General features: G+C 42.3%; 1 protein-coding gene across 7 annotated transcripts in view; it reads left to right on the top strand.

Moving 5' to 3' along the window:
- LOC135094094 (uncharacterized) overlaps window positions 1-21,903 on the top strand; it is a 170,194-nt gene that overhangs the window by 81,443 nt on the left and 66,848 nt on the right. For 5 of the 7 annotated variants that reach the window (XR_010263594.1, XM_063993882.1, XM_063993881.1 and 2 more), the window contains 4 exons: window positions 7,898-8,202; window positions 16,035-16,152; window positions 16,879-17,082; window positions 17,362-17,532. Coding sequence is in view for 6 of the 7 variants with exons in the window: in XM_063993882.1 (XP_063849952.1) it covers window positions 7,898-8,202; window positions 16,035-16,152; window positions 16,879-17,082; window positions 17,362-17,532 (798 nt within the window). In the remaining variant the exon portion in view is untranslated. The remainder of the gene's footprint in view (window positions 1-7,897; window positions 8,203-16,034; window positions 16,153-16,878; window positions 17,083-17,361; window positions 17,533-21,903) is intronic. The other 2 variants (XM_063993884.1, XM_063993883.1) reach the window with 1 other exon arrangement.

Genomic DNA, 21,903 nt, shown 5'->3' with positions numbered 1-21,903 from the left:
AACACTGAATTAAATAGAACAGTACTGTAATTTACATTTGTTGTTTATAGTTGCTGGCACAGGTGGATGGTGAGGGAGAAGAGGAGGAAGCTACCAAATTTTGGGTAAAAGGCTGCTGCCTGCCTCCTCACCTCTCTGCTCCATATTCTCTCTCTCTCTCTCTCTCTCTCTCTCTCTCTCTCTCTCTCTCTCTCTCTCTCTCTCTCTCTCTCTCTCTCTCTCTCTCTCTCTCTCTCTCTCTCTCTCTCTCTCTCTCTCTCTCTCTCTCTCTCTCTCTGGATATAGCAAATTTCTGTCTTTAGCAACCCACCTTCCCCCATATATGTTTGTTACTGGTGATGTGCTGTAATTTATGAATTGAAAGATTAATACTGGGGCCATATTAACAAAAATTCTCAGAGTTTGTCTCAGCCCTCTGCTTAGACTTGTGCTTATCCCTTAAACGGTCTTAAAGTTGTGCTGAGCTGAACTCTTTAAGTCCCAGTATGAAATGGTGAAAGAGCAAAACAGTAAAAATGATAATTTATCATGAATTCTGTAAGGATATGGGATCATAAATTTGTGTATATTAATAAACAAATCAGATCCTGTGCAAGGCGCTTGTATTTTGTCTCGGTGTTTACGTCCTTGAACCATTGTTGTCCTGCCACTCCCACTCAGCAGTGCCTCCTTTCCTGTCCTTTTTCTTTAGTATGGAAATGATGACCCCTAAGGCTGAAAAGGTCGGTGGATGAAACCCAGCTTGACCGATGGTGAGACTTTCCTATCTCTTCCATTCAGTATACAAGGAAAGATGTAGCATGAAGGGCTTTACTCATTTGGCAGCACAAAAAAGCTATATGGAGTTTTGTTACTAAGAAGATAAACACAGGACACATGAAGGTCCAAGGTCATCATTGCTGCAGAGCTGCATTTCCCATTGGCTAAATAACACTGTAATTATTACTTTAATTACTAGCATCAGTGTATCACTCCTTCCTGTGGGACTCTCTAAGGCATCTCCCACTAAATATGTCACAAATAACACTCCTACAGTCTTATTGTATATATATCCAACAGTTCAGAGTCACTCAGGTCATCAAGAACATCCTTATAGGGCTGACAATTATTAAGGTGGTGGTTTCAGGCTCGATGGTTGGCCATCTTCGTTTGGTTAACTTAGTCTTAGCGTTAAGCAGATTCTGGACCGGTCTTAAATTTAAGACCTAGAACTTGGGAAATTAAGCACAACTCTAAGCATAAGAGTTGGTCTGAGTCAAACTTCTATAGTTAAGAATCTCTGTTAATATGGTCCCAGGCTCTTTAGGCCAAAAGACTGAATCGGTGGTGACATCTAACACTTTTCTCCTTCTAAGGTGGCATAATGGGGCTAAAATAATACAAAAAAAGGAAAAAAAATGTTGAACACAGCACTCTCACAAACATTGTTTATGCCAAGTGTGCCAACACACAATTGAGCACGAGGTTCCATGGATTGTGGGTAGTGTGCGTTTGTACTCCAAAGCATTGTTCATGAACCAAGCTAAAATGTGTTTGCAAAACTAGTTTGTGAACCATTTTGTTTGTTCATGAACCAAGGTTCTATTGTGTGTGTATATATATATATATATATATATATATATATATATATATATATATATATATATATATATATATATATATATATATATATATATATATATATATTGAAACCTCAGTTCTTGAACTTAATTCATTCCTGAATGCTGTTCAGAATCCTAAATGTTAGAAAACTGAAACTGTTTTCCCAGTAGGAATCAATATAAAATGGACTAATCCATTCCCACACACCAGTCTACCCTGTCTTTGTGGTATATGACATGCTCCCACAGCCAAGATGGCTGCTTCACAACATCCCTAGCTCACAAATTATTTATCCAGTAAGGATGTATTGAATGAACTTAGTGACACAGAACTCATCAGAAGATAATGTTTAGACTGTGGAGGTATTCTCTTTGTCACCAGTCTAGTGAGGGAAACTTTACAAAGTAACAAAGAGAGGAGCAACCCTTTTACCACCAAAATGATGGTGATCATAACACTTGGACATCTTGCTGCTGGGAAAAGCTACTGGAAAAATGCAGTTTTGCAGTAGTGATGGTGTTGTGGGTAATAGATAGAGCGGGATTACCACTGAGCACCAAAAGCTGTTTGTTTACATTGGGATCACATTTACCTTATTTCAAAGATTGAATAATTACACTCTGTGTCTTTCCTCCAGATACACTAGGACTGTGTCTAACACGGATTTACCTTATGTGAATTTACCTAACAAATAAAAAAATCCAGGTCATACATAATGCGTTTTTTGCAGTATGCAATGTGGTAGTCATTCAAGGGGCCCACCATGGCCAAGACCATGACATCATGCTGTGGTGCTCTCTCACACTACCCTGCCATCCATGCCATTCTCACTACCCACACTGCCAGCCTAACCTTATTTATTTATTTTTTTTTCTCACTGTTAGGAGGACAATGTTGTGTTTGAACCTTCCAGTCAATGACTCTTGTAGCAAGAGGTGAGCTTTGAGCCTGGAACAAAAGGGGAAACTATTGATTTCCTACAACAGGGAAGGAAGATTATGGACATTGCTTCCCAGTTTAAGGTGAACAAGTCGACAATCAAGACAATCAGAAGCAACAAACAGAAGATGCAGGACAGCCTGAAGGTGGCCAGTGGAATAAGGGATGAGGAGGACAGGCAGGCTGCCATGCATTCTGCCTCAAACAAAGAGGTGGAGAGGCAGGTGGCAGAAACTGTTAGTATCGCCCTGAGAATTCCTGGCTTTAACTGTGTCACTGCTCAGGAAATCATGGACTTAGTAACAGCTCAATAGCAAGAGGTGTCCATAGAGGAATTGGTGGAGGAAGCAAAGGAACAGAAAGAAGAGGAAGATGGAGAGATGGAGCACAAGGAGCAGCCAAAACAGCTGACTGCAACAAATGTGAAGGACTTGATGGAGCTGTGTGAGCTCCTGAAAGACAAAGTTATGGAGCTGGATCCTGAGATTGCCAGGATGTACGAGGTGTGTCATTAAAGTGTCATTAAAGTTCCAGGACTGGTGCCACACAAGTTTTATTTCACATCCAGGCTACAAACTATAGGTTATCTCCTTCGAAGTAATCCCCCTGGCACCGCATGCACTTGTCCATCCTTCTCTGCCAGGCTTGCATGCACTGCTGGAAGGATTCTTGCGGGATGCTCCTCAGCTCCGTCGTCACGGCCTTTTTGATGTCGTCCGCATCATCAAAACGGGTCCCCTTCATGACCTCCTTGAGCTTGGGGAAGAGGAAGAAGTCGCACGGAGCGAGGTCAGGTGAGTAGGGCGGTTGCTCCAGCACGGCGATGTTCTTCTTGGCCAAGAACTCTCTGATGCTCAGGGCATTGTGAGCAGGCGCATTGTCGTGGTGAAGCAGCCACGAGTTGCCCTGCCACAACTCCCGCCTCTTCTCGCGCACTGCACGAAGCAGACGCCGCAGTACTTCTTTGTACACATGTTGGTTGACTGTCTGGCCCTGTGGCAAGAACTCGCAGTGGACGATGCCCCTCACATCGAAGAAAGCGATCAACATGACCTTGAAGCTGGACCTGGACTGCCTTGCTTTCTTCGGCCGTGGCGACGCCGGACTCTTCCATTGAAGGCTCTGGCGTTTGGTCTCCGGGTCGTACTCAAATACCCAGGACTCATCGCCGGTGATGACTCTCCTGAGCAAGTCTGGTTCAGTTTCCAGACGCTCGAGGATGTCCTGACACACCTGCATGCGTCGTCCCTTCTGGTCATCGTTCAGGAGTCTCGGCACCATCTTCGCACAGACTTTCCGCATGCCCAGATCTTCAGTGATAATCTTCCACACGCTGTTGTGGTTCATGCCAAGCTCATCTGCGATCTTTCGAACAGTCAACCGACGATCGTCACGCACCATCTGCTTGACACGCTCAACATTGGCCTCATTCCTGCTCGTTGAGGGTCTTCCACTCCTGGGGTCATCTTCCACGTCCTCCCGGCCCTCTTTGAACCTCTTGCACCACTCAAAAACACGTGAGCGTGACATTGTCTCATCCCCGTACACTTTTTGCAGCATACCCAGTGCTTCTGACGGCGTTTTCCCCAACTGCACCAAAAACTTCAAGTTTGTTCGCTGTTCAGCGCTCATTGTTAAACGACCTGCAACAGAGGACATGATTTTAAAAGCACGTAAGAAAAAGATTAGTGACTGTAGAGGGTTGGGAGCGCAGTTGTATACTCCAGAAGGATTACTTTGAAGGGGAAATATGGTGGTTTGTGGCTTGGGTTTGAAATTCATCTTTTAGGACACCAGTCCTGGAACTTTAATGACACACCTCGTATGTAACTCAGGAACACATCAACACAGTGTTGGAGCCTTATAGTGAATTCTATAGGAATCACTTAAATAAAAGGCAGCAGGCACTCATTACTGCTTACTTTAAGCACCTGTAGCAGACAGTCATTCACTCCTCAGTGAAGAGGAAGAACTTGAACAAATCTTGGCTGCTCAAGAAGATGAAGATGAGATCTCTAACTTTGATTTTGGGGGGTTTGTGAGTGAGGATGAAGATTGAAGAAAGAATAAAGTGTTTTGTTTTCTTTGTGTGTTTCTTTTTTTTATTTTCTTGTAAAAAGTGTTATATATTATGGCTAAAGTGTTTTTTTTTTTTCAATACAAAGTGTTCAGCCAGCTAATAAGTGTTCCTATGAAGAGTGATCTGGTGTAGAAGAAGAATCCAGGTGAGTCCTAAACGTTATTTATTGTGCCGTATAACAACCATTTAACAGCTTATTAAATGTAATTTATTGCGTGCACAAAGTTACATTCATAAAGACAGTCATTGCTTACATTGTGAGTACCTGGGGATAGATTTAGGTAGTAAAATAGTTGAAGTATGGGAAACTGGAACCAGTTAGAATTTTCTCCAAAGGATCTCCATATTATTTTTGGTTTACCTAATGTGTACTTACCTAACATGGCATGTTTGCAGTACATATTATTGTGTTAGGTATGGTCTTAGTGTATATAAAAACTAAGTAAATATTTATAGAAACAGTACATTTGTAATAAATGGCAGCTTTTCCTGTGTCTTTTAATATTTGAAATCAAGTAACTTTGTTTCAGAACTGAATTATGGTACTGCAGCTGAAGCAATAATGACTACAAAATTTTGTTTGGAAACTGATTTATTAAAAAAGGGAGGCATTCGGTAAATGAGGTTCTACTATGTGTATATATATATATATATATATATATATATATATATATATATATATATATATATATATATATATATATATATATATGACCGTTCTAATCCCTCAAACTACCGTCCTATTGCTTTAATTTCCTGCCTATCTAAAGTTTTTGAGTCTATCCTCAACAGGAAGATTCTTAAACATCTATCACTTCACAACCTTCTATCTGATCGCCAGTATGGGTTCCGTCAAGGCCGCTCTACTGGTGATCTTCTGGCTTTCCTTACTGAGTCTTGGTCATCCTCTTTTAGAGATTTTGGTGAAACTTTTGCTGTTGCCTTGGACATATCAAAAGCTTTTGATAGAGTCTGGCACAAAGCTTTGATTTCCAAACTACCCTCCTACGGTTTCTATCCTTCTCTCTGTAACTTCATCTCAAGTTTCCTTTCTGACCGTTCTATTGCTGCTGTGGTAGACGGTCACTGTTCTTCTCCCAAATCTATTAATAGTGGTGTTCCTCAGGGTTCTGTCCTGTCACCAACTCTCTTCTTATTATTCATTAATGATCTTCTAAACCAAACTTCTTGTCCTATCCACTCCTACGCTGATGATACCACCCTGCACTTTTCCACGTCTTTTCATAGACGTCCAACCCTTCAGGAGGTAAACATAGCACGCAAGGAAGCCACAGAACACCTGACTTCTGATCTTTCTAAAATTTCTGATTGGGGCAGAGCAAACTTGGTATTGTTCAATGCCTCAAAAACTCAATTCCTCCATCTATCAACTCGACACAGCCTTCCAGACAACTATCCCCTCTTCTTCAATGACACTCAACTGTCCCCTTCTTCTACACTGAACATCCTCGGTCTGTCCTTTACTTATAATCTGAACTGGAAACTTGACATCTCATCTCTAGCTAAAACAGCTTCTATGAAGTTAGGTGTTCTGAGATGTCTCCGCCAGTTTTTCTCACCCCACCAGCTGCTAACTCTGTACAAGGGCCTTATCCGTCCATGTATGGAGTATGCTTCACATGTCTGGGGGGGTTCCACTCATACTGCTCTTCTAGACAGGGTGGAATCAAAGGCTTTTCGTCTCATCAACTCCTCTCCTCTAACTGACTGTCTTCAGCCTCTCTCTCACCGCCGCAATGTTGCATATCTAGCTGTCTTCTACCGCTATTTTCATGCTAACTGCTCTTCTGATCTTGCTAACTGCATGCCTCCCCTCCTTCCGCGGCCTTGCTGCACAAGACTTTCTTCTTTCTCTCACCCCTATTCTGTCCACCTCTCTAACGCAAGAGTTAACCAGTATTCTCAATCATTCATTCCTTTCTCTGGTAAACTCTGGAACTCCCTGCCTGCTTCTGTATTTCCACCTTCCTATGACTTGAATTCCTTCAAGAGGGAGGTTTCAAGACACTTATCCACCAATTTTTGATCACTGCCTTGACCCTTTTACGGGACTGGCATTTCAGTGGGCATTTTTTTATTGATTTTTGTTGCCCTTGGCCAGTGTCCTTCTTACATAAAAAAAAAAAAAAAAAAAAAAAAAAAAAAATTCCCAGCCCCTTGACCAAGCTGCTGCACCTAGACTAGCTTCACTGAGCCACCTCTTACATGGACTCAGTGCAGGGCACACAGACAGGTGTACAGGGTCCCTTGTGACTCCTGCACCCTAGCCATTATGGTCGTAACTCCAGGTCACACTAAGTGGAGGTCGCCAGACTGTTTTACTAATCCACAGACAAGGAAAATACTCCAAACAACACTTAACACCAACAGTTGCAGAAGAATCGACAACCATGTCTAGGAAAAAACAGCTAACATACAATAACACATATATGGTCAAGGTATAATACTCTGTTGGGCTTCTGTCTACTGTGACAGTCCTCCCACTGTCCAACAGAGTGTTATAGCCTCAAGCTGAGAAGTATTGTTTACTGCCTCCTGGATGACAGGCCTTGTCAGGATCTGAGGAGGGAGTAAAGTTCACTACGTGGATAATTACTTAGGCCCTCTATAGCTGAATTGCATCAGCCTGCAGTAGCATTTAAGACAAACAGGGTCACTGACAAGAGACACCAGAAACTGCAGCAAGAAGAGTGCTCACAAATACACACAGGAGGGTCAGTCACTGCTCACTGTGTAAACTTGGCCTGGATTCACACACTGCTGAGGAGTCACTTCCCTGTGTATAGTGAATAATTCACAACTACCCTTACTGACAGACTACTATGGAGACATAGTTTATATAAGCAGGCTGGGGTGTACGGCTGGTAGTGACTTTCTCATCCCCTTAAGGCAACCAACCTGGCTAACTAATATCCTGCCTTAGTCTCCTTCATATATTAGATCACATCTCAGTATGTCTGCTCCTTCCAAGTGCTGGGTAGTGACTGTGGAAAATCCAAGTGCTGGGTAGTGACTGTGGAAAATGTGTCTTTCCCTCTGCTGCTAAGGGGAGGGGGGGGTACAAGGAAAGAAGTGGGGGTAGGTGATGTGACACACACACACACACACACACAATATATATATATATATATATATATATATATATATATATATATATATATATATATATATATATATATATATATATATATATATATATATATATATATATATATATATATTTATTTATTCATTCATTTGATTTACTTCTTCCAGTGGAGACTGAACAATATGGATGGGCCAGATAGAGGAATTGTAGCATACGACACATTTCTCCTGGTGGTATTCCTCAGACTAGGGGTGGAGAAGCTCTGGATGACTGGAGGAGCCTCTATCCACAGTAGTATGGTGATGGCGGAGCTGGCTGCCCTCTACTACCCTAAGAAACCCACGTTTGCTCTAAAGTACCTGAATCAGTGCCATGGACTCTTTGACTATCTGTCTAGCCATTCACCTGGTTTGGAGGAGGTGTACATCCCACGCAGTGATGTGACAGCCTTTCAGAACTGTATGAAATTCAAGTATGTCTTTGTGATCTTGTATTTGTGTGAGGCCTGCTGGGAAATTGTTGCTCTACATGCTCCCTATAACCATTCTCTCTCTCTCTCTCTCTCTCTCTCTCTCTCTCTCTCTCTCTCTCTCTCTCTCTCTCTCTCTCTCTCTCTCTCTCTCTCTCTCTCTCTCTCTCTCTCTCTCTCTCTCTCTCTGTGTGTGTGTGTGTGTGTGTGTGTGTGTGTGTAATAATAATAATAATAATAATAATAATAATAATAATAATAATAAACAGTTTATTATTTAGGCAGTTGACAAACTGAAAATGTACATAGGGGATGGGGAAAAACTTAACATTAATCCTAAAGGTAAGTCTAATCTAGGAGGGAAATACTATTGATTGATGGCTCGCACCATGGTGGGAATCGCACTGAGTCTGTACCGGTCCGTGCGCGGCGCCTTCAGGGGCGTTATTTTGTTGTGGTGTCTGGTGGCACGGACCAGGCGAGGCGCGTCAGGCGGCAGCATGTTTCTGAGACGTGGATGATGCAGTAGTCCCCTCCCAAACTTCTCCAGAGCCTCTCGGTGCCTGGTGGATATTCTGGACAGACTCAGGGTGGTCAGGGCTTCTTCGTAGGTGGTGTATGCAGGGCCAAGGATGACCCTGCACGCCCTTTTCTGCACACTCTCTAGCTGTAGCTGTTGAGTGTGTGTGAGGGAGGAGGACCACGCTGGGGAGGCATACATGAGTTTGGGGAGGATGAAGGTAAGGTACACCCCCATTAACTCATCTGTCGGCATCCCCAGCGACCTGAGTCTGCGCAGCATGTACAGCCTGTAGGTAGCTGATCTCACGGTGCTGGCGACATGCTGCTTCCAGGTCAGCTGGTCGTCCACCGTGACTCCGAGAAGCTTGGTACATTGAACCACCTGGAGGGGGTGAGGGCCCACTGTGAGCCGGGGAGGGGGCACTGGTACAGAGGAGGTACAGAAATGCATCACCATAGTTTTGCTGTGGTTGATGGTCATCCTGCTCTCCTCTGTCCACGTCTGCAGTCGCTCCAGAATTGCTTGCAGTGGCGAGTAGTCCGGGTTCTTGGTGGAAACTGGGACGCCCACGGTGCAGTCGTCCACATACTTCCAGCGATGGGGGGTGTCAGTGAGGGCGTCGTTGATGAGGAGGAGGAAGCATAGAGGACCCATCTTGGTCCCCTGGGGGACCCCACATGTCAGCTGTTGGAAATTAGAGACAGAGCCCTGATAGCGAACGGCCTGACGTCTCCCTGTGAGGAAGTCGGCTAGCCACGCTATCAGATTAGGAGGGAGACCCAGACTTACTGCCTTGCTGATGACAACAGTGTGATCAACAAGATCAAAGGCTTTTTTTTTGAAGTCCACAAAAGCAACTGCTAGAGAGGTGTTTCGCTTGTCCAGGTGGCTGTGGATGAATTCAAGGAAGCTGGTCAGGTAATGTGAGGTGGAGGTGGCTTTAATATTTCCGAATTGTCTGATATCCACGGTGTTACAAATTTTGGTGTATGCCCAGTGATATACAAAATCTTCACAAATAAGGCTAGGGATGGGAGTGAAAGAGACTGGCCTGAGGTCATTGAGTGACTGTGGACTGGAAGTTTTGGGGATGGGGGTGACGTAAGATGTCTTCCAGTCCGCGGGGCAAGAGTGATGGGAGAGTGAGGCGTTTATTATGGAGCATAGCGGTGTTGCTAGCTCTACAGCAAATTCCTTGTAAATTTTTATAGGAAGGTCAGTGGGTGTGGTGGATCTTGGTTTAAATTTAAGTAATCTCTTAAAAACATCCATCGCCTGGACAGTATGTGGAGGGGAGGGAGCGGGAAGATAGGCAGGAAGTGGAGTGGTGTGGAGGGGAGGAAAGGTTTGACAGATAGCAGCAAAGTGATCGTTCATCTCCTGAGCTGCGAGATTAGCAGGAAGGTGTGAGGTGCAAGGAAGAGACGAAGTGTGCTTTTGTAGGCCACACAAAGCTTTGATCTTAGCGTACCACTGTCTGTTGTTGGTCAGCTTGAGGTGGTGTATCTTGTCTGGGTAATAGTTTGCCTTTGCATTCTTAATCTCCCTGATTACTCTGTTTCTTAGTTTCCTGTAAAGGACTGGGCAGGAGTGGAACGCCCAGGTCCGCTGATGCATGAGTCTTTTAATGCAGGGCGTCATCCAGGGAGCATCAGACGGGTGCATTGTGACGCTCATGGCTGGGAAGTAGCAGTGGAAGGCTTCTGTGGTGGTGGCGACGTAATTTTGCCATTTTAAGTGGACGTTCTCCTCATCCAGCACCTCGGTCCACGGGTGTTGTGTCACCCACTGCCCAAACTCCCTTATGGCTGAGTCAGGCATGGGGCGGTGGGTCCTGGTGACAGCTGACCGGGGGGTCGAGGTGGTGGGTGTGGGTGTCCACAGTATGGAGAGGTGGGTGCTCCGTCCCATGGGAGGCAGCGGCTTGGGTGGCGAGTACTGCTGGCCCAGGTCAGCTGTCACTAGGAGGAGGAGGCAGTAGACAGGAGGAGGGTCATTAGGAGGAGGAGGCAGTAGACACCTGCCAAAACGATAATTACTCCCAGTGAGGTCTAAAGCACTGTTCAGGGGGTGCTGTGAACTTATCATTAAACCCAGCTGTGACCTCACTGAACGTTTCCCTTTGTGTCTCACAACACAAGGGGATAGTCACAGCCTGCCCTCTAAAGACAACTCTCTTCCTCCACACAAAACTACAAGCACCTAATAACACACACACCCTTCACTCCAAAAATTTTAAAATCATGGCGACTCCTACACCAGCCTCGGAGTCCCCATCTGGGGAGGGGACCATAAATGTCCCCAGGTCGGACTGCCTTTCCGTCGACGACCCTAAGTGTCTTGACACCCCCCTCAACTTTTTCTTCATTAACTTCTGCAACATTCGCGGTCTAAGATCTAATTTTCAATCTGTAGAACACCACCTCTCCTCTTCTAAACCTCATCTTCTTTTCCTCACTGAAACTCAGGTGTCTGAGGCAACTGACAGTAGCCCCTTTTCTGTTCCTTCCTACTTTCTCTATCCTCATTTTCGATCCAAAGCTGGATGCTGCGTTTATGTGCGCAATGACTTAACCTGCTCTCGTGCCCACGCTCTTGAATCTTCCGAGTTTTCCACCATCTGGCTACGACTACAGAGTCATTCTCATACTAAATTTATCTGTGCTGTATACCTCTCTCCTAACTCCTCTGACTATAAGAAATTCTTTGACTACTTAACTTCCAAAGTGGAGCACATTCTGACCCTCTTCCCTTTTGCAGAGATCTCCATTCTTGGAGACTTCAATGTTCACCACCAGCTTTGGCTTTCCTCTCCCTTCACTGACCATCCTGGTGAACTAGCCTACAACTTTGCTATCCTCCATGACCTAGAGCAATTGGTGCAACACCCTACTCGTATTCCTGACCGTCTTGGAGATACGCCCAACATTCTTGACCTTTTCCTGACTTCTAATCCTTCTGCTTATGCTGTCACCCTTTCTTCTCCGTTGGGCTCCTCCGATCACAATCTCATATCTTTATCTTGTCCTATCACTCCAATCCCTCCTCAGGATCCCCCTAAGCGAAGGTGCCTCTGGCGTTTTGCCTCTGCTAGTTGGGGGGACCTGAGGCGGTATTTTGCTGATTTTCCTTGGAATGACTACTGCTTCCGTGTCAGAGACCCGTCTTTGTGTGCTGAGCGCATAACAGAGGTGATAGTGTCTGGCATGGAGGCGTACATTCCTCACTCTTTTTCTCGTCCTAAACCTTCTAAACCTTGGTTTAACACAGCTTGTTCTCGTGCTATACATGATAGAGAGGTGGCCCACAAAAGGTACTTAAGCCTTCCTTCACCAGAATCTCATGCACTTTATATTTCTGCCCGGAACCATGCCAAGTCTGTTCTCCAACTAGCCAAAAACTCCTTCATTAACAGAAAATGTCAAAACCTTTCAAGATCTAACTCCCCTCGTGATTTCTGGCATCTAGCCAAAAATATCTCCAATAACTTTGCTTCTTCTTCTTTCCCTCCTCTACTTCAACCAGATGGCACCACTGCTATCACATCTATTTCTAAAGCTGAACTCTTTGCTCAAACCTTTGCTAAAAACTCTACCTTGGACGATTCTGGGCTTGTTCCTCCCTCTCCTCCACCCTCTGACTACTTCATGCCTCGTATTAAAATTCTTCGTAATGATGTTTTCCATGCCCTCGCTGGCCTAAACCCTCGGAAGGCTTAAGGACCTGATGGGGTCCCTCCTATTGTTCTCCGAAACTGTGCCTCCGTGCTTCCACCTTGCCTAGTCAAACTCTTTCAGCTCTGTCTGTCAACATCTACCTTTCCTTCTTGCTGGAAGTTTGCCTACATTCAACCTGTTCCTAAAAAGGGTGACCGCTCTAATCCCTCAAACTACCGTCCTATTGCTTTAATTTCCTGCTTATCTAAAGTTTTTGAATCTATCCTCAACAGGAAGATTCTTAAACATCTATCACTTCACAACCTTCTATCTGATCGCCAGTATGGGTTCCGTCAAGGCCGCTCTACTGGTGATCTTCTGGCTTTCCTTACTGAGTCTTGGTCATCCTCTTTTAGAGACTTTGGTGAAACTTTTGCTGTTGCCTTGGACATATCAAAAGCCTTTGATAGAGTCTGGCACAAAGCTTTGATTTCCAAACTACCCTCCTACGGTTTCTATCCTTCTCTCTGTAACTTCATCTCAAGTTTCCTTTCTGACTGTTCTATTGCTGCTGTGGTAGACGGTCACTGTTCTTCTCCTAAATCTATTAACATTGGTGTTCCTCAGGGTTCTGTCCTGTCACCCACTCTCTTCTTATTATTCATTAATGATCTTCTAAACCAAACTTCTTGTCCTATCCACTCCTATGCTGATGATACCACCCTGCACTTTTCCACGTCTTTTCATAGACGTCCAACCCTTCAGGAGGTAAACATATCACGCAGGGAAGCCACAGAACGCCTGACTTCTGATCTTTCTAAAATTTCTGATTGGGGCAGAGCAAACTTGGTATTGTTCAATGCCTCAAAAACTCAATTCCTCCATCTATCAACTCGACACAATCTTCCAGACAACTATCCCCTCTTCTTCAATGACACTCAACTGTCCCCCTCTTCTACACTGAACATCCTCGGTCTGTCCTTTACTTATAATCTGAACTGGAAACTTCACATCTCATCTCTAGCTAAAACAGCTTCTATGAAGTTAGGTGTTCTGAGACGTCTCCGCCAGTTTTTCTCACCCCCCCAGCTGCTAACTCTGTACAAGGGCCTTATCCGTCCATGTATGGAGTATGCTTCACATGTCTGGGGGGGTTCCACTCATACTGCTCTTCTAGACAGGGTGGAATCAAAAGCTTTTCGTCTCATCAACTCCTCTCCTCTAACTGACTGTCTTCAGCCTCTCTCTCACCGCCGCAATGTTGCATCTCTTGCTGTCTTCTACCGCTATTTTCATGCTAACTGCTCTTCTGATCTTGCTAACTGCATGCCTCCCCTCCTTCCGCGGCCTCGCTGCACAAGACTTTCTTCTTTCTCTCACTCCTATTCTGTCCACCTCTCTAACGCAAGAGTTAACCAGTATTCTCAATCATTCATCCCTTTCTCTGGTAAACTCTGGAACTCCTTGCCTGCTTCTGTATTTCCACCTTCCTATGACTTGAATTCCTTCAAGAGGGAGGTTTCAAGACACTTATCCACCAATTTTTGACCACTGCTTTGACCCTTTTAGGGACTGGCATTTCAGTGGGCATTTTTTTTTATTAGATTTTTGTTGCCCTTGGCCAGTATCCTTCCTACATAAAAAAAAAAAAAAAAAAAAAAAAAAAAAGGTCTGTGAGTATAAGGTCGAGGATGGCTTGCTGGTGGGTGGGGAAGTCCACGACCTGGGTGAGGTGTAGCTGATGTAGGATATCGTTGATATCTAATCTGTTAAAGTCCCCACAGATGACCATGTGTGTGTGTGTGTGTGTGTGTGTGTATGTGTTTATCTTGTATATACCTTGTTGCAGCTTGTGAGAAAAAAACTTTACTTGTACCATCCCATTTGCTTGTCTATTATTATCCAGCTTGGCTTTCAATTCATGTATATTTCTGGTTTGGACAGTTTGTGTATTCAGATTGCTCTCATTGCATATGCTTCAATATGAAAAGCTGTACAGCCAATCATCATGATTTGCAAATACATAGATACATAACAGAGACCTTCAAAATTGCATTTCTGTGAATAATTGATGCATTTCTTTTGAAAAGTCCTGATGCCACTCTTGATCCCCTGAGACCTTGTTTTAGTGAAGAAATGGCCTGTGTATATGTATTTACAGACACTTTTCCTAGTATTTCATAAAAGAAAAGAAAAATAATGCATGCTATGATATACATGGCAAGTAACAAAACTTGAAAGGAAAAACAATTTCTAACCAAAATTTTACTAATCCTGTCAGTATCAGCATCATACCATGTGGAGTGGTGCATGTGAGGTGATGACAGCAAGGTGAGACACTTAAATCATTCTCTAGTGATGCTGTTTTTAAAATTTTGGAGAAATAAAAATTTCTTTGCCTGATACAGTAAAATCCTTCTCATCCGGCATTCAAGTATCCGGCAGCTTCAAGTATCTGGCACATTTTTCCTCGAGCCTTAAAATCAATAATAAATCAATGTGTACTCATAAAATCGATTAAAATTCCCGCGCGAGGCTTACTTTGTCCCCTCGACACCAGAGCGCACTGCCTTGCACTACCCATGGCCCACTGCACTCTGTTTACTCAGTGACTCAGTCCCGCGTGTGCACCGTTTATTGTCTGACGCTTTCATCATGCCTAAAGTTGTAGAAAAGAGGAAGCGTGTTGTGCTGACACTTAAGCAGCTGATCAGATCAGCTGATCTTTGTTATGGTAAGATGTGTGAGTGTAGGATGGTGATTGTGGACATAATTTCACTTCTATTCAAGTATCCGGCAATATTCAAGTATCTGGCATGTCGGCGGTCCCGTTGATGCCGGATAAGGGGGATTTTACTGTAGTTTATATTCTTCCCTACACATTATTACAGAAACTGGTTTTCCTGGATTTTTAAAATATTTTTTCAAGAAATGTCTCCCCCTCCCACCCAAATGCTCCCCTTCAGGTAATTTTGTCTTTCTACTTGGCTGAGTCATGACTACACTCACATTGGTGCCTGTGATCCTGTTGTCAGCACTCCTCTTGGGTAGTAATTTTTATTCACTGATGCATCTTTATTTTATCCATAAAATTCAGATGTAGGCCTGATGTTTTTTTTGCAGCTTCTTTTATTGTCCTATGTGTTTCTGTTCATTGTATTGTGTTGCTCGAAGACTGGATTATTTCCTGTTTCTTAGTCCTCTGAACCATCCTTTGTAATTGAAATAATTGCTTTGCCACAGCAAACAGATTTTGTGGTACCACAACAATCAACACAAGCAGGACACAGTAAAAAGTTATACAAAAAGAAAGGAAGAAGGATGTGAGGAAATATGGGTTTCCTGACAGAGCAATCATCCAATGGAATGCATTGACTAATGAAGTTGTGTGTGCAAGAAGGTTTCATAGCTTTAAAGACAAATATCACAAAGTAACTTTAAAAGATGAAACATTACAAGCTTGTCTCAGTCCTGTAGAAACATAATTAGGTTTTTGACTCAATCAATTTAGGGATATCTTATGTTTAGTGGTCGTATTCCTGGTTTATGTTCCAGTAGGTGCAGGCTTAGGCAGTACTGTAACCTCATTTCCCGACACAGAACTCAGCAAAAAAGGAGATTGATTTGGTAATCTGAATGCTAATTATGATTCTCAGGAACCTGCGTGTGCTAGAGCTGGATGGTCGCATCTCAGACAAAGTGTTGTGTGGTGGCCTCTGGAACATTAACAAAAAGAGTGACAAGGTGCTGGAAATGGCCCTAAAGGAGACTAAGGTGAGACTTGCCAAGAAGGTATCCATGTTATAAACCCATAAACAGACTTTTAGTGTCCTGCATCATCTGATAATGAAGATATAGAAATTTGTCTCAAAGAAATGAAAATGTTAAAAGAATGATAGTTATGCATTAAGAGTTGATTGAAAATGCCTTGAGTAGGAAGAGTTATTTATTCATTTATTTTTTTTTTATTTATTTATTTTTCATTATTCTTCGTCAAGATGAGCAAATGGAAGAGTTGCCAATAAGGTAATGAAGAATTATATGAATGTGTTCAGGGATATAATAGGAAGTTTGTTAGATGTGAGAGTGTTGAGTGGGAAAGTAGCAAAGAGGAAGATGAGTGGTAGTTATTTGAGAGTAGAGACATTAACCAGTACATATTTGGGATGGAAAGTTTTCATGAACAAAGATAAGTTTTTTCATTTATCTATTTATAGAAAAAATGTAATCTTGTCATGTGTCATTTTGGTTTAACAAGACTACTGTTTCCTCAGAGTCTGCTTGCAGATTTTTGCACCTCATTTTATTTTGTCTATCAGGAATCTGCCACTGTGCAAAACTACATAGCTAGTTAGTCAAGCATTATCATCAACAGTGAGCCCACAGGCAGCAGTTCCTATAGCAGGACAGACATAAAGACTAAGGCAAAGACATAAATACTAAGATAGCACTCATTTGAGCTTGCCCCCTCAGTGTGTGCTCTACTCTCACCTGTTGCAGGGGCTTGACAGCTGGGTGCTGTCTCTCCCTCACCTGGAGGTGCTGCGCAATAATTTTATTGACCAACACTCAAACTCTATGCGTGTGTCTCTTGGGGCAGCAGCATTGCTCATCCAACCCAAGATGGAGGCTGTGGAGGTTGTGGCATCCTGGGACACCACCACGGCCATCATGTACCTCTTGGACACTGAAGCAAAGATGAAGGTTGTTGTTCAACACCAGATTGAATTCTTTGTTAGGGAAGCTGCTTTCATCTTTTCATATTATAGAAGATACATTTTAAAATGAAACTATTTTTTATGGTTTGACAATGAACATACTGAATAAAAAGAGGGTCTGACAATAGTGGCAAAATTCAAACAGTGCTAGATTTGTTTTCCTTGTGATACTTAAAATTATTTATAATTTTATTTAGTTATTTATTTATTTTCTCAAAAGTCTAAGAGCAAAAATGTAAAAAAAAAAAAAATGTTTTGTTTGCAGAATGCTTCCACGGATGACCGTAAATTTCAGCTAAGAAAACTCATGATATTCTACACTGAGGAGATTGATGATGAGTGGCTGCAGCGGCTGTTTAATGCATGTCCTCGCCTCAGTGACCTCTGCCTTCTGGAGAGTGAAAAAATTCTGTCCCACTTAGATGTCTTTATTGAGGTACGTCTTTCCACCTAAGACTTCTCTTTGTATTGCCTTTTGGTGCTTGCCCCCCCCACCCCCCCTATCTCTCTCTCTCTCTCTCTCTCTCTCTCTCTCTCTCTCTCTCTCTCTCTCTCTCTCTCTCTCTCTCTCTCTCTCTCTCTCTCTCTCTCTCTCTCTCTCTCTCTCTCTCTCTCTCTCTCCCCCCCCCACTCCCTCCCTTCCTTCCTTCCTTCCTTCCTTCCTTCCTTCCTTCCTTCCTTCCTTCCTTCCTTCCTTCCTTCCTCCCTCCCTCCCTCCCTCCCTCCCTCCCTCCTAATTGATTGGCCTTCAGTTGTAATGACTGATTTCCTGTTTTTTTTTCTTATTCTGCTAATCTCTGGACTGCTTGCCTTGTTTAATGCTGTAGTAGTTTTTCCCTTGTCTTTCAGTTCACTGATGAACCATCAGAAGAGGATGACAGTTTCTATTCTTCTCTCATTCAGTGTAATAATAATAACAGACAGGTTACTTCCATTCCAGAACTGTAGGCAAGGAGTGGCTGTGTCAGAAATATCCCATACCTTGTTTTAATTTCTTCATTTATATATATAACACTATATTGTAATCCTTTCTCATTCATAATACATCTAATTTCCTTGATAAGGGAGAGTACCCAAGACAAGTCATCTACATGCATACCTTCCTACACAAACTCACAAACATTCCCCACAAGACTTCCCACACATCTTACCCTCAGAACTCGAGGGAGGCAAAGACCAGTTCCCCATGGCCACACTTTACAAGGGTCAATTGTGCAGCATGCCTGGCTCTCTCTCCATGAAGACTTACAGTAGTGCTGCTTTATCCCTGCTGCACCTGATTGGACCAGATGTGTGATAACCTTCCTTCAGGTTCCTTGAGGTCATGTCTTCATTGATGCATTCAAAAGCTTGGTCCTTTATTTTTTATCATGCAAAATCCTTCCTACATAAGCTCACAAACACTCCCACAAGACTTCCCACACATCTTACACTCGGAACTCGAGGGAGGCAAAGACCAGTTCCCCATGGCCACACTTTACAAGGGTCAATTGTGCAGCATGCCTGGCTCTCTCTCCATGAAGTCTTACAGTAGTGCTGCTTTATCCCTGCTGCACCTGATTGGACCAGATGTGTGGTAACCTTCCTTCAGGTTCCTTGAGGTCATGTCTTCATTGATGCATTCAAAAGCTTGCTCCTATATTTTTTATCATGCAAAATTCTTTTTTTTTTACAGACATTTCTCTGACCTCTGACACTCTCTTTACATTGTTCATTCATCCTATTCATGGTTGTCCTTTTGCCCATACACTTGTTACATGAAATCCAGTCATCTTCACAAATCACCTTTCTTCTTATTCTCTACATGCCCAAACTGTTGTAACACTCCCTTCTGTGCTCAGGCAGGATAAATGTCTTCCAACCTCAATGCTCGTTTGCATTTCCCCAAACTTAAGTCTGTGTTACTCTACATAAGTTTCCTAGACACTTAATGTAATTTACAGCCTGTTTTCTCTTTTCTGCTTCCATACTTTGTGTTTCAGGTCCACACATGCAGTCAGTACCACAACTATCTGAAGCAATTATCTTTTTGAATTCATCATCTAAACACTTTACTCGTATCCACGCATTTCTTGCTTCTTTCGTTCTAAAGTTCACATTCAGAGTTTCATCCGTCCATGGTAACATTTGATTCAGTATTCATAGCCATCCATCTCACTATTCAAATATGTTCGGCTAACTACCATCTGCCTTTTGTGTATGCTTCCTTGCAGTATTTTTATCCTCATTCATTTCCACTTTTCCTGTATTACGTGTCCTTTCAGCTATACCAGTGCAGCTGCATCTGTAAACAGCAGCTGATTCAGATTCCATTTTATCCATTAACATTTGGCCTAACTTTACAATTTGTTGGTAACTACCATATTTGATGGCTCACACACACACGCTTGGTTACGTGTCTAACCTGGTGACACGGGCAAGCTTCACTGTGTTCTTAACAGTGTGATGCCGTTACTCCTTGAAGTAAGACATGCTTTCATACAGTTAAAATTTCACTATCTTTTAACATTCTTATGAACAAACTTTATTACTCCTATAGTCTCTCACAGTCATTGCTGATGCCATATGCCATGTACGTGTTTACATCTCACAACAGGATTGGTACGTGGGCTACTAGCAAATATCAAAGTTTTTAAATACAAAATATTGGGATCTAATAATGATCTAAAAGTATGTGAGAGTCTTCAAATGTCAGGTGAAATCCTTCACTTCATATTCAGAGCTGAAATCTGCTCATTTATCTTTTTTTTTCATTTCATTGTCTGCCAAAACTGGGTGCATCTTATGAGCTCATGTGTCTTATGAGCCATCAAATACAGTAATTATTGCTGTGGGATATGAAATCCTAGGATCCAGTGTGCTGCTTGTAAAATAATGAGAGAAAGATAGAAACTGCAGAAATGCAAAATGAGGGAACTAGGGAAGACCAAAAAAAGACAGAGAAGTTCCTACACCATGGGAGATTTAGAAGTTAAGAAAACCAAAGAAGAAAAAGATTTAGAAATTACAATAACCAATAATTTATCACTAGAAAACATAAACAATGTTGTTGGGAGAACCTACAAGATGGATGAAAAGCTTGATAGAATTTATAATTCAACCCAAAATGAAATATGCTGCAACTGTTTGGTTACCTCATAATAAAAAGATATAAGGAATCTAGGAAGGATTGAAAGAGCTGCAACCAAATTGGTTCCAAATTTGAGAGATTTATTTAATGAAGATAGACTAAAGAAATTAGAATCTCCATCATTACAGCAGAGAAGAGAAAGAAGAGACCTGATTACTATATACAGTGGAACCAAGGTTACTGAATGCTTCCCTTTTCAAGCAAATTGTTTTTTAACAAAATTTTGAATTCATAACTGCTTTGGTTGCCTTACCATAATTTGGTTCTTGAACAAAGTTACATAACTTCAAATATTTAAAGACAAATCAAAAGCTGCTGTTTATTGCTAATTTATAGTTTCTGTAAATATTTCCTTCATTTTTATGTATTTGAAGGAGAGCGACAGTGGATAAGATTAATTCAATCAATGAAGTAAGTTAAATGTGATCCCATTGAGGAGCCCCAATGTAAACAAACAGTTTTTGGTGCTCAGGAATAATCCCGAGCCACCTGTGGCTCTCTTGATGACCCACAATGCCATTACTACACAACTGCATTTTACCAGTAGCTTTTCTCAGCAGCAAGATGTCTAAATGTTTTGATCACTTTCAGTTTGGCGGTAAGTGGATTACTCTTCGCTGTGTCACTCTGTAAGGTTTCCCTTGCTAGATTGGTGACAAAGACAATACCTGCACGGTCTGAACAATATCTTCTGATAAGTTCTATGTCACTAAGTTCATTCAATTCACCCCTTCTGGATAAATAACTTCTGTGCTGGAAATGTTGTGGGACGGCCATCTTGGCTGAGGGAGGTCTGTCATAGGCTGCTAAGACGAGGTGGACTGGTGTCAAGGAATGGATTAATCCATTTTACATTGATTCCTATGTGGAAAATATCTTTGGTTTCTGAACATTTTGAATTTTAAACAGCATTCAGGAACGAATTAAGTTCGAGAACCGAGGCTCCACTGTATAGGGCTTTGAAGGGAAGAACCAAGTTGACAAAGAAGACTTGTTTATGTGGGACTCAAGAGACTTAAGAGGACATGTTATGAAATAAAAGAAGACTGTGTAGAAGAGACTTTAAGAAATACAGTTCCCCAAATAGAAGCATAGATGTATGGAACAATTTAGATAAAATAGTGGTTCAAGAAAGGAATATTCATGAATTTAAAGCTAAGCTAGATGCTTATAGATATGGAGACAGGACAGCATGAGCATAGCTCTTTTTCCAGTAAAACTAGCTAAACACACACACACACACACACACACACACACACACACACACACACACACACAGCATTTAAAGGATATTGGTGAAAGAGCAACATCCGCTTGGGTCTACAGATTAGTAACTGGAGACAGAGGAAAAAATACAAGAGGTTGTCCTGCCATTAAAATTGTAACAAATTAGTCATAAAGAAAGAGGGTAAGCTTAAAATATCTATATCAAAGGCAGCTTTAGTCAATTACTTCTGCCATGAAAAAAAAGATGATCAATATAATTTTCATTAGAAACATAGGTAAAAATCTACTTTATTAAATAGGGAGCCATTTCTATTTTGTAAGAAATGGATACATAGAAATTTTATAGGAAAAAATAAAAAAAAGGGATATGGTGCAGTATGCTACCTTTGGCACCGATGTTTTGCACACCACGTACCTGATAAAGGAATGGACAGTTAGAGACTTAATGAC

The sequence above is a fragment of the Scylla paramamosain genome, chromosome 44 (assembly GCF_035594125.1).
Source record: "Scylla paramamosain isolate STU-SP2022 chromosome 44, ASM3559412v1, whole genome shotgun sequence".
Taxonomy (NCBI): domain Eukaryota; kingdom Metazoa; phylum Arthropoda; class Malacostraca; order Decapoda; family Portunidae; genus Scylla; species Scylla paramamosain.
The sequence above is the reverse complement of the archived record's forward strand: the minus strand, read 5'-3'. Positions and strand labels throughout refer to the sequence as shown.